This window comes from Populus euphratica, unplaced genomic scaffold (genome assembly GCF_000495115.2).
Source record: "Populus euphratica unplaced genomic scaffold, PopEup_1.0 scaffold1788.1, whole genome shotgun sequence".
NCBI classification, from domain to species: domain Eukaryota; kingdom Viridiplantae; phylum Streptophyta; class Magnoliopsida; order Malpighiales; family Salicaceae; genus Populus; species Populus euphratica.
The window spans coordinates 24,154-36,577 of NW_011501645.1; the positions used below are offsets into that span (position 1 = coordinate 24,154).

Genomic DNA, 12,424 nt, shown 5'->3' on the forward strand with positions numbered 1-12,424 from the left:
TTGACTCGATTGGTATTCTTACTCTTTCCAATGATTTGCAATCAGATGCATCCAAATAGCATAAACTTGAGGGAAGATCTGGGATTGATACAAGATATTCGCATGCATGAACACGCAACCACCTTAGCTTGGGAAGGAAGCCAATCCTAAAAGGCAGGCTAGAGAATTTGTTTCCTGATAGATCCAATACTTCTAGAGAGGACAAACCACTGAAATCAACACACTTAGCTGCGCGATCAGACAAACCACCATTAGAAAGCTCAAGACGTTTCACTGATATCCATTCAATGAAAGATGTTGGCAGCCAACGTTTCAAATTCGAAACACCTGCTGAAATCAAGGAAGAACTTGGTGGAGCCGAACTGCATCCACGCAATGATAACCTTCTGACATGCTTTAATTGTCCAATTGAAGAGAGAAATTGCTCATTGTCAATCCCATCGGCTAGCAGCTCAGTTAAGGATTCCGTATCGCCCATGCGTTCTGGCAATTTCTCAAGTTGTGAACACCCAGAAATATTCAGAGTTTCAAGAGACTTTAGATTGCCAATGCTTTCAGGGAGATTCTTCAGCCTCCAACATCCCTTCAGATTCAAGAAAACGAGGCTCGTCAAATTTTCAATTGATTGATGCACCTCAACTAAACTCGAGCAACCTTCCAGAATTAGTTTCTCTAGACTTGAACTGTGCAAGTCTGGTGTTTTAATAAGGTACTGAGAATGACTGAGATCAAGGATTTTTAGCTTGTCGAGGATCTGTCATAATAGAGAGCAAAATAATGAAAGTTAATCATAGAAAGTCGTAACATGTAAATATAAATTACATACTGAAGAAATTTTGGGGATTGTAGCATGTTTCGCACCTTTTTTCCCTTCCATAGTTCTTTGAGGTCGCTATACTGCATATCAAGAACAGCTAGATTGTCCAAGGTAAAATCAGACGGAAAATATTTCAAAGGACATTCATGCCAACAAATCCACATCAACTCTTTAGAAAGCAGTTTGAAGGATCCGGTGAGATGTACTCCATTGATTTGGAGTAAATTTAAGAATTTCATTTCTGCAAATGATCCTGCGCTAAGTGATTTAGCTTCTGATGCTCTGACATCCAGTGCAAGACCCTCTACAACTACCGTACCCTAAAAAAAAACAATACAGCTTTAATACAATTATTTGTAATAAGTTTGACTAGAAAATACGCATGACTATGCTTTCGTGTATGCATTGAGCTCTTACCTTCTGGTGGTCAAGTACATTCCATGCATCGTCTTTATTCCAAATTCTGGTCCTTTTTCCAAGATGCAAGGGAGACGCTTTACAGACGACCTCCCTTCCCATGTCTCGTAATAGATCATGCATGGTTATCTTTCCAATGGCATTAACTTTAATCAGAGACCTTTCACGGAGAGTTTCCAAAACAACTTCTGGATTGTAACGGCAACGGGCTCCTAGCACTTTTGCGACGTATTCTTTCTCTATACCAATAAAGAAGCATGCAATATCAAGGAATGCTCTTTGTAGTTCACCATCAAGTGCGTGATAACTTACTAGAAGCTTTCCTTGAATATCTTGGTTTGGAATTCTGCTCAAGTTGTCAATTTCATGTTCCCATCTACCTCTGTTTTTCCTGTACAGAAGAGCTCCTATGACCTTAAGAGCTAAAGGATGTCCTCCACAGAAATCAACGGCTTTCTTCGAAAGCTCAATATAATCTTCTGCTGGCTTGGTGTCCTTAAAGGCATGCCAGCTGAAAAGCTGAAGGGCCTCATCTGGTTCCAATTCTTCGATCCGATATGTTTGATCTGCTTCACGAAGAAGATTTGAATCTCTTGTTGTAATAATTACTCTACTTCCGGGACCAAACCAGCTTCGATCTCCCATCAATGCATTTAGCTGGTCCGGATGAGCCACATCATCAGCGACAACAAGAACTCTTTTGCGACGAAGTCGCTCTTCGATCAGAACCTTTCCTCTATCAACACAATCGAAGTTTGCAACATCTTGTTTGAAAATATTGCGAAGAAGTTGCTTTTGTAAAGGAACAAGACCATAAACTTGTTTTGAACTTTCATTGACATCCGAAAGAAAACTGCTTCCCTCGAATCCATTGCAGAGTTGATTAAATACAACTTCTGCTATAGTCGTCTTTCCTATTCCTGGCATCCCATGTATGCCCACTATGCGTACATCATCTGTTGCAGTACTTAGAAAGTCATAAATATTGCGAGCAAGCCGATCCATGCCTACTAGGTGCTCAGGAACATAGAAGTACTTGGGTTCTAATTTATTCAACACATCCTTGATAATCTCTTTGATAAATTTTGCTTCATGCCTGCTCATAGAAAGAAATATTTTATTATTTCACATTGAAAAATTAATGTAATGTAAAATTACTCCATAAACATGTGCAAGTGAATCTTAGAGAAAAAAGGAATACCCATTTTCCATATCATTGAGACTCCATCCGGATAGGTTTCCGGCATCCTCAAGAGCTTTTCTCCACTCCTTCACCAACTTCTCTTCAAAACGCTCTTCATGCTTATCAAACGCCTCTGCAAAACTGCCAGTCTGTTTTCTCACATCTGAAGGATCAATGTCATAGAATATAGGAAGAACAATCTGACTGGTTTTCTTCCTTTTGCACTTCAGAATCTCTACAAGTTCATTGAGACACCATCTAGAAGAAGCATATCCTTTTGAGAAGACAACTATGGATATCTTTGATTCTCGAATTGCCCTGAGGAGATGATGCGAGATTTCTTCTCCTCTTGGAAGTGCATCATCATCTCGAAAAGTGTGGATTCCTGCTTGGACCAAGGCAGTATATAGATGATCTGTAAATGTCTTGCGATTGTCTTTTCCTCTAAAACTCAAGAAGACATCATAGGCCCCTTCTGGTCTAGATCGAGAAGACTCTGGCTCTGTCATGGCAGCTGCAGAAATCAAGGCATTATCAATTACCAATGGAGCAATATAACGAAGAGTTAGCTATGAAATTCCAAAGCTATGATATTGAAATGAGGTTAATTGTATTCTTTATATAGACTTACTGAGGTCAGCTTTTCTTCTCTTTCGCGAGGATGAATCGTTTTCTTCATCTTTGGATTGCTTGCGTTTTTCTTTCTGCATTTGTAAATTAAATAGAATGATATAGGACTGGTGAATGATTATCTATCTGAACGTAAGGCTTTCAAGTTATCGTTATGATCAAGAAGGAAAGAAGAGTAAGTTAAATATAACAAGGAGGTAGCTATGAAATGGTAGCAATGGGACAGAGAAGTAAGCTGCAGGGTAAAGCAAGGATATGGAATACTGAAATTTCCAGTCAATGCAGCAATAGTAGAGTCAACACTAATCAAATAATATATTCAAATAAAACCAGCCATGTTTTATTATTTGATATTTTTATTATTTGATTCAGGAGAGACTCGTTAATTATATATTAAAACCTATTATTATGTAATTCTAATACTATATTTTGAATAATTTTAGAGAAGAAATTATAATGTAATTGTAATTAAGTTTTTAGAAATTTCACAAAAGAGACTAATTCTCTAATATTTTCATCCATCTTTTAAATTTATTGCAAACATATTTTATTTTATTTATGTGTTTTTTTTATTAAGGATATTTGACTTCATTCTATTGTTTGAACTTCTTCTCCAGATATATCATAATAGGAACTGATACCACTTATTCAAACTAATTCCTATTTGCTTGTTGCTATTATTTAATTTGTTATTGCTATGTATATCAGAAAAATAAATATTTTTTTTTTAATAATTTACATGATGTACAGTCCACCTATTAAAACCATGATGCGTTTAAAGATAATTGAAAAACCTCAATTTAGTTATTTTTATAAACGATCCCATCATTAATTGTGTAATCATGTCTTTTATCAATTTTGTTTATACTAGAAAATAAGCCATTATTCAATATTGATGATCAACAATAAATATCGATGATTAATAATAAATATTGTATAATTTGCAGGGTATTTTTTTATTCTTGTTAATTAATCCCTAAAATAAGTTGCTGTTGAATTCACTAAAAAACTGTTCATCATCTTTCTTTTGAGTTAGCTATGAAATGGCAGCAATGGGACAGAGAAGTCAGCTGCAGGGTAAAGCAAGGATATGGAATACTGAAATTTCCAGTCAATGCAGCAATAGTAGAGTCAACACTAATCAAATAATATATTCAAATAAAACCAGCCATGTTTTATTATTTGATATTTTTATTATTTGATTCAGGAGAGACTCGTTAATTATATATTAAAACCTATTATTATGTAATTCTAATACTATATTTTGAATAATTTTAGAGAAGAAATTATAATGTAATTGTAATTAAGTTTTTAGAAATTTCACAAAAGAGACTAATTCTCTAATATTTTCATCCATCTTTTAAATTTATTGCAAACATATTTTATTTTATTTATGTGTTTTTTTTGAAACTTATTCTCTAATATTTTCATCCATATTTTATTTTTTTCTATGTTTTTTTTATTAAGGATATTTGACTTCATTCTATTCTTCGAACTTCTTCTCCAGATATATCATGATAGGAACTGCTACCATTTATTCAAACTAATTCCTATTTAATTTTATATAATTTGCATAGAATTTTATTATTCTAGTCAATTAATTCCAAAGCAAGGTTACAAGATAAGCCTCAACAAACCATATGTTGTTATTTTGAAATGAACTTATTTCACTAAAAAATGTTCATCATCTTTCTTGCAAATTATTCGCAATGCAATAATAATAATCATAAAAGATAAAATGTAACACGTAGAGGAAGAAAAGCAAGGAAATTCCTCAAGCGTGTGGTACTGGTAAATATTGAGCCGGAATTTGGACTGGTAATTTCGTGCTGGTTGCAGATTGAGCACGGTTAAAAGTAGGTGTATTATAGCATCTCAAATAAAAAATGTTATTTTAAAAAGTTAAATTGATAAAATAATATTTTAAATATTATATATATAGTTTTTTTTATCATATTCATTTCAATAAAAAAATTATCTGAATAGCCATTTATATTAGAATAAAAAAAACAAATACTTTATTATTTCTTAATATATTTAATATTATTTTTTTTCTACATGGCTATATTTAATTAATTTTTTTTAGTAGTTTTACTTTGTTAATTTTGACTCTTTGAAGAGATATGTAAAAATAGTATTTATAAAAAAAAAAAACATTTTAGTATTTTATTTAGCTTTCCCTTGAAATGAGCAAAACAAGTAAAAAAAAAATATTAATTTTTTATTTTTGGTTTCTGCATTGGAGATACTCTTATAAAGTGATTTATAGAGTATGGTTATTCTTTAATTTTTTTAAAAACATTTTAAAATAATATTTTAATATATCTTTGCAAAGTAAGTGTTTTAAAAATTATTATTTTAATCTGTTACCACAAAAAAATATACGAACGTAATTAGTTTGCACTTTACAGGTAATTAGAGTTGAGTTTTCCGATGAAAAAAAAATATTTTCTAAATTAATACAACTAAAAAATAACCCTTAAATTAACACAATTATATAAGACACACAAATGCTTTGCAAATTTCATTTTTCTTCATGCAGATCCTTTGCAAAGGTTCCACAACAACTGGGTCCACGCGTTTACAAAAACTCACATAGTGGATAGTTCCCACTTTCCACTCGAAAAGGGCAAAATCAAACTTTCACTGTAAATTCATACAGAGTGAAAAACTGACCTTTAGTATAGTTTAAATTTATAGTATTGTTTTCTTTCCACTTTTTATTTATTTATCTCTCTATATTCGAAGTTTGAAAAACCTTATGACAATAATACACTTTTACATTTTGAATGTCGGTGAAGCGATAGGATGGTGATGGTCCTCATGGACTGCTACTGCTTTTGCTTCTCATCAATAACCATGGCAAAAACTTTGTGCTATTTTCCACATCAACAAATTAGATTATATAGTTACCTAACAAATAATAAAATGAATACCCTCAAACTCTTTTTATTATTTTTATTATTATTTCATCTTTATAGCCTAAATTAATACCCAATTACTTTTTTACGAAGAAAAATTAATTCATATTATTGTTAACATAATTTTTCAAATTAAAGCATTTTTAATTGAAACCTACGCAATTACGCATTGAAATTTACTTATTGGTAGTTTCGTGGTAGGCGCAGATGTGACTTAAAGTCTCCATGATACAAAAAAATAGAAGAAAATTGAGAAAGTTTCTTGCAAATTATTAGCAAACAATTATTGTCAAAGAGCAAGCAATAATTGCTATAGAATAAATTATTGAGCTGGAATTTAGAGTGGTAATTTCGTGGTGGCTCCTGAAGGACGGAGCATGCGTGTGTTTTGGAGTCCGGTAAAATTATATTTTTAAAAGATTTTGAAATTTTTTATTGTTCTAATATATGATATTAAAATTATTATTTTTTAAAAGTAATATTTTAATATATTTCAAAAATATTTTAAAATATAATATCTATTACACTCTCAAATTAAATTGTATATATCTTGTTTTATAGCATCTAATAGTTTTTTTTTTATGATTAAAGCAGTGTAAAACATTGAAAACAGGTATATATTGATTGATATAAAAGTTTTCTAAACAATTGGAAAAGATATGTTAAAAAAGAGAAGAAAATGAAAGAGTAATAAAGCAGAGTATTTTATAGAATTTTTCTAGTCAAAATTCTGTTATATATATATATATATATTCATGGGATTTGATACAGTTCTTGCTGTTTTTAGTATCTAACAATTGGCATAAAGTTTCGTGCATGAAGGGGTAATAAACAAAGGAGTTTTGGAGAAGTAATCTGAAGAGTAAACCAAGGAAATTTCTAATTGTATTCTTTATATAGGAGAAAGAGAAAGGCTATTGAGCTGGAATTTAGAGTGGTAACTTTCGTGGTGGTTGCTGATATTAGAGAATGAGTGCTCTTTGGAGTACGGTTGAATTGATATTCTGAAATAATATCCACATTCACACGATACCAAGGGACGAAGAGATATCAAGCTTCTCTTGTGATGTTTGTCGATATTTGGGATTTACTCTAGAAAATAAGCCATTATTCAATATTGATGATCAATAATAAATATCAATGATTAATAATAAATATTGTATAATTTGCAGGGGATTTTTTTATTCTTGTTAATTAATCCCTGAGCGAGGTTCCAAGCAAAGCCTCAACAACGTTATTTTGTTAAAAGAAACTTTCTTTCCGGGGCGAAGGGCTTTTGAATTCACTAAAAAACTGTTCATCATCTTTCTTTCTTTAATTATATATTCAAATGGGGTGTTTGCTATTTTCATCGAGGACGCCATGTAAAGAAGGGAAAGGGAACAAGAAAGATGGGGTGGGGGTTGTTTCCTTTTGCTCCTTTTTTTATTTCTGTGTCTATATTTTTTATTTTAAAAAACTCTAGTTCTTTTAGCTTTCTTGCGAAGACTTTACAATTAAATCAGTCAATGATAGTTTTTCTAATAATGTACAGAGAAAGAACAAGGAAAATTCCTTCGTAAATTGCTAGGAATTTCGAGCGGTAATTGCTCGGTTAAGTCATAATCTGCCCCAATTTTACAAGCAGAGAAGATGAGGCTAAATCAACCATAATTGTTTTTTCGATAGCCAGTGATGGGTCATGATTTTCTTAAAAAAAATTATTTAAAGACCATCAAATTATTTTTAAATATTTTTAAAATTAATGCATTAAATTAATTTAAAAATATTAATTTAAAGTAAATAGAAAATAAAAAAATCTCAAATTTTTTTAAAATATTTTTAAAACACACAAAAAAAATCTAGAATCTACTAACATGATCAAAAAATAAATGAAAATTAAAAAAGTATGTTTTCTTGTAAATTATTAGCAAGTAATGCAATAATTATCAAAGATAAAAGATAATCTTACATAAAAGGTAATCCATATTGATCATTTTGGTTGAACTAGTTTTCAAAAACATTTAGATTAATCATTTTCAAAAACAAATTATTAGCAATTAATGCAATAATTTAGAGTTATACAATATTTTTATTATTTGGTTCATGAAAAACTTTTTAATTATATATTAAAACCTAGAATTATGTAATTCTAATACTATATTTTGAATAATTTTAGGGAAGAAATTATAATATAATTGTAATTAAGTTTCTATATCTCTTTCTTGTTCTCTAATTTCACGCATCTTTTATATTTATTACGAACATTTTTTTTATTTCTTTTTGTGCTTTCCTTTTTTATTAAGAATATTTGACTTCATTCTATTCTCCGAACTTCGTCTCTAGATATATCATAATAGGAAGTGGCACCATTTATTCAAATTAATTCCTATTTTCTTGTTATTATTATCTAATTTGTTATTACTATCTATATCAGAAAAATAAATATTGTTTTTTTTTATAATTTAGATATGTCATGATATGTTTAAAGATAATTGAAAATCTTCAATTTAATCATTTTTATATACAATGCCATCATTAATTGTGTACCATGTCTTTTATCAATTTTATTTCACACATAATTTATACTAAAAAATAAGTCATTATGTAATATTGATGATCAAAAATAAATATTGATAATTAATAATGAATTTTGTATAATTTATATAGATTTTTTTTTATTCTTGTTAATTAATCCCTGAGCGAGGTTCCAAGAGAAGCCTCAACAAACCTTATTTTATTATTTTGAATTGAACTTAATTCACTAAAAAATGGGCCATTGGCTAACTTCTCAAACGACTACTGGAATTCGGTTACAACACCTTGGTCCACGTGTTAATATTATTGTTATGTCTTGAACTGTTCTTCTCTGTCAGTTTATTTTTTTTGTTTTAAAAATATTTTTTAAAAAATTTATTTTTATTTTTTTAAATTAATATATTTTTTTAAATATTTTTTAATCATTTTAATTTTTAAAAATAAAAAAATAATATTTTCATATAAAAATACTTTAAAAAATAATTATAATCATATTTTTTTTTATTTACGTGGAGTGTCCGGGCCAGCTTACGTGCACCACGACTAATCCTCACGGCCCACTGAACATCCTGCAAGCCCAGTGAGCAGGTAAGGAATCGCAGGGATGACAAACGTGTATGGTAAGACTCAAATCCAGATGCGGAAAAAAAGAACAAGCCCCTCACACCACTATGCTAGAAACTTATTTGCATTATAATCACATTTTTAAATGTATATGAGAGTCCTTAAATTTTGAATTTACGTGAAACAATTACACTTTACTTTTTTATTTTTTAAATAGTAAAAACATTATTGGACTGCTATTCTACGAAACTTCAAGAATATGTAAAAGTTATTCTATTACTAACATTTGAATGATACTGCTGTCTTGATGGATTTTTTGGTAATAGTATTTTAAAATACAGAATTTATCTTACCCGAATAATAAATCCAAATTTCTATTGAAGATGAGAAATTAATGTTGATTAAATTTCTATTTTATTTTTTATTCAATATTATAGGCTTTTCTAGTTTTTCTATTTTTAAAAAATAAATTTTCTATTTAGTTATATATATATATATATATATATATATATATATATATTGTAGAAATAGTATTTGGAAATAGATTTTGATATTTGATAATTTTAGTATAATAAGCTCCTGCCACGAACATTTCCCATCCTCTAAATTACATGTTATTTAAGTTATTTTAAAAGGTTTTTATTTAGTGCCCATATGAAACCTGAAATACCCCATGGCTCCTTTTGCCTTCATATGGCTTGCAACTGTTTAGTATTGTTTTAAAAATATTTTTAAAAAATTTAAAATGTTTTAAAAAATTTTAAATTAATATATTTTTGATATTTTTATATCATTTCGATGTGATGATATCAAAAATAATTTTTAAAAATAAAAAAATATTATTTGAATATGTTTTAAAATAAAAAACACTTTAAAAAACAACCACAATTATATTCTCAGACACTAAACACACTTAGTTATGCTGTGATATGCGGACATTTGATGCTATAATATCTGAATCAATAGAGGAGACATTGATATTATCATCTTATTAGGATACTGGTATGCAAACCCGACAAGATAAAAAGTCAAGAACAAGATAAAATGAGAAATGAGATACATAAGAATTTACATGGTTCACCCAATTGGATTACGTTCATAGGCAAGTATAGAAAGATTTTACTAAGTAATGTGGGAATTACAACCTCTCTCAAATAATAGGAGAACAACTAAGAATATCTCTATTACTAGGAGAAAACACCTCACTTACTTTCTTACAAATACCTCACAATTTTATGGGATTACTCTCTCTTCACTCTCCTCTTCTCTCCTCTATCTTGGTGTACCAAATAAGTTTGGAGGCATTACCTATTTATAGGAAGAGTGAGAGGACAAAGGCTATAAATTATGACAAAAATTATACATATAACTCATCTTCACTCATATTCCACCAATTATACCAACAACTCCACTTATTTATATCAACAACTCACCTCCAATTATACCAACAACTCCACTCATTTTTGTCTTCCACCAATTAATTAAATGATGGCTTTACATTCTCCCACTTGAAAACTTTGATGATTTAATTAAGTCTTCACACTTGATCATCTATGATTCTTCTGTCCTTTTCTATACTTGTCATCTTCATGTTGCTTACATTCCTGCCATCTTCATGCTGCTTACGTTTCTGCTAGGCCGTAAGAGGATCTGCACCATATATACTTATCAGTGTTGATTGGTTTCGTCAAAGCATCTGCTGGGTTTTCCTTTGTGTGAACCTTTTGAAAATCCACACTTTCATTTTCCACTACTTCGAGAACAAAGTGATACTGAACATATATATGTTTTGTTCTTACATGAAACGCTGGATTCCTTGCAATATGCAAGACACTTTGACTGTAATTCCTTACAAAAGAATATTCTTGTGTTTGTGCTCGAACTCCTCCATAAGTTTCTTCATCCATATTGCTTCTTTACAAGCTTATGTAGCTACCATCTACTTAGCTTCTGTTGTGGACAATGCTACAACAGTCTAAAGTTTAAAAACCCAGCTCATAGCTCCTTCTGTAATTATGAACACATAGCCTATAGTGGGTTTTTTTTTTCTCAAGGTCACCAGCAAAATCTGAGTCAACATAACCTCTGACCGTAAATTCTGATCCTCTATAACATAATGCAGCATCTGAAGTACCCTTGATGTATCTCAAGATCCTCTTAATAGTATTCCAATGCTCTCTACCAGGATTTTCCATGTATCGACTAGCTGCTCTCACTGCTTGTGCAATGTCTGGTCTTATACATATCATAGGAAACATTAAACTTCCCACTGCTGATGCATACGGTACCCGAGACATCTCCATCCTTTCTACTTCATTGCTAGGAGATATACTTGAGGATAATTTGAAGTTAATAGAAAGTGGGGTGAAAATTGGCTTATAATCTTGCATGTTGAAGCGTCGCAAGATCTTCTTCAAATAATTCTTCTGAGAAAGCCAAATCTTCCTCTTACTTCTACCTCGGTAAATTTGCATTCCTAGAATCTTATTTGCTGGTCCCAAGTCCTTCATATCAAACTCCCTAGCCAACTGTGCCTTCAATTCTTGGACTCGATCTTTGTTGGGGCCTATCACCAACATACCATCCACGTACAACAATAAAATGATGAAATCTTCTTCAAACCTCTTGTAATACGTATAATGGTCTGAACTGAGCCTGTTGTACCCAAGGCTAATTATGAAGGAATCAAATCTCCTATACCAACACCTCAATGCCTATTTGAGACCGTATCGAGATTTGTTCAACTTACAAACCAAGTTCTCCTTGCTTGTTTCAGCAAAACCCTCTAGTTAGAGCATATAAATTTCTTCTTCAAGTTCTCCATAAAGGAATGCAGTTTTCACATCTAACTGCTCTAAGTGAAGATCAAATATAGCACACATTGTCAAGAGTACTCTGATTGTCGTAAGTCGTATCACCAGAGAAAATATCTCATTGAAGTATATTCCTTCTTTCTAAGCATATCCTTTTACCACCAATCTCGCACGATACCACTCCACTTGATCATTGCCATCACGCTTTATCTTGTAAACCTATTTGTTGTCAATGGACTTTCTCTCTTGTGGTAGTGGAACAAGATCCCAAGTATTATTCTTGTGCAAAGCTTCAATCTCCTCTTGCATTGCTGCCATCCACATAAATACATCTGTGCTTTTAATAGCCTTGTGGAAAGTTGATGGCTCTCTATCCTTTGTTAGAAGACAGTATGCAATGTTACTCTCTGTAACATATTCTGAGTGTCAGGCCGGTGGTCTTCTTTTACGAGTCGACCGCCGAACTTCAGGAGTTTCATACTATATTTGTTCTTACTCTTTATGCTCTGGTGTAGCTTCAGAAGAAGTATGATTCTGAGTATTTTCCACATAGACTGCTATA

At 30.9% G+C, this 12,424-nt stretch overlaps 1 protein-coding gene across 1 annotated transcript in view; it reads right to left on the bottom strand.

Moving 5' to 3' along the window:
* The window catches only part of LOC105118216 (TMV resistance protein N-like), a 5,323-nt gene extending 2,041 nt beyond the window's left edge, over nucleotides 1–3,282 (bottom strand). Inside the window, exons 1-5 of the mRNA XM_011016115.1 lie at nucleotides 3,049–3,282; nucleotides 2,436–2,931; nucleotides 1,235–2,330; nucleotides 862–1,137; nucleotides 1–754 (exon numbers count right to left, since the gene is read on the bottom strand). Coding sequence (XP_011014417.1) covers nucleotides 1–754; nucleotides 862–1,137; nucleotides 1,235–2,330; nucleotides 2,436–2,931; nucleotides 3,049–3,127 — 2,701 coding nt within the window. The 5' untranslated portion in view covers nucleotides 3,128–3,282. The remainder of the gene's footprint in view (nucleotides 755–861; nucleotides 1,138–1,234; nucleotides 2,331–2,435; nucleotides 2,932–3,048) is intronic.
* Between the last annotated feature and the right edge of the window lie 9,142 nt (nucleotides 3,283–12,424).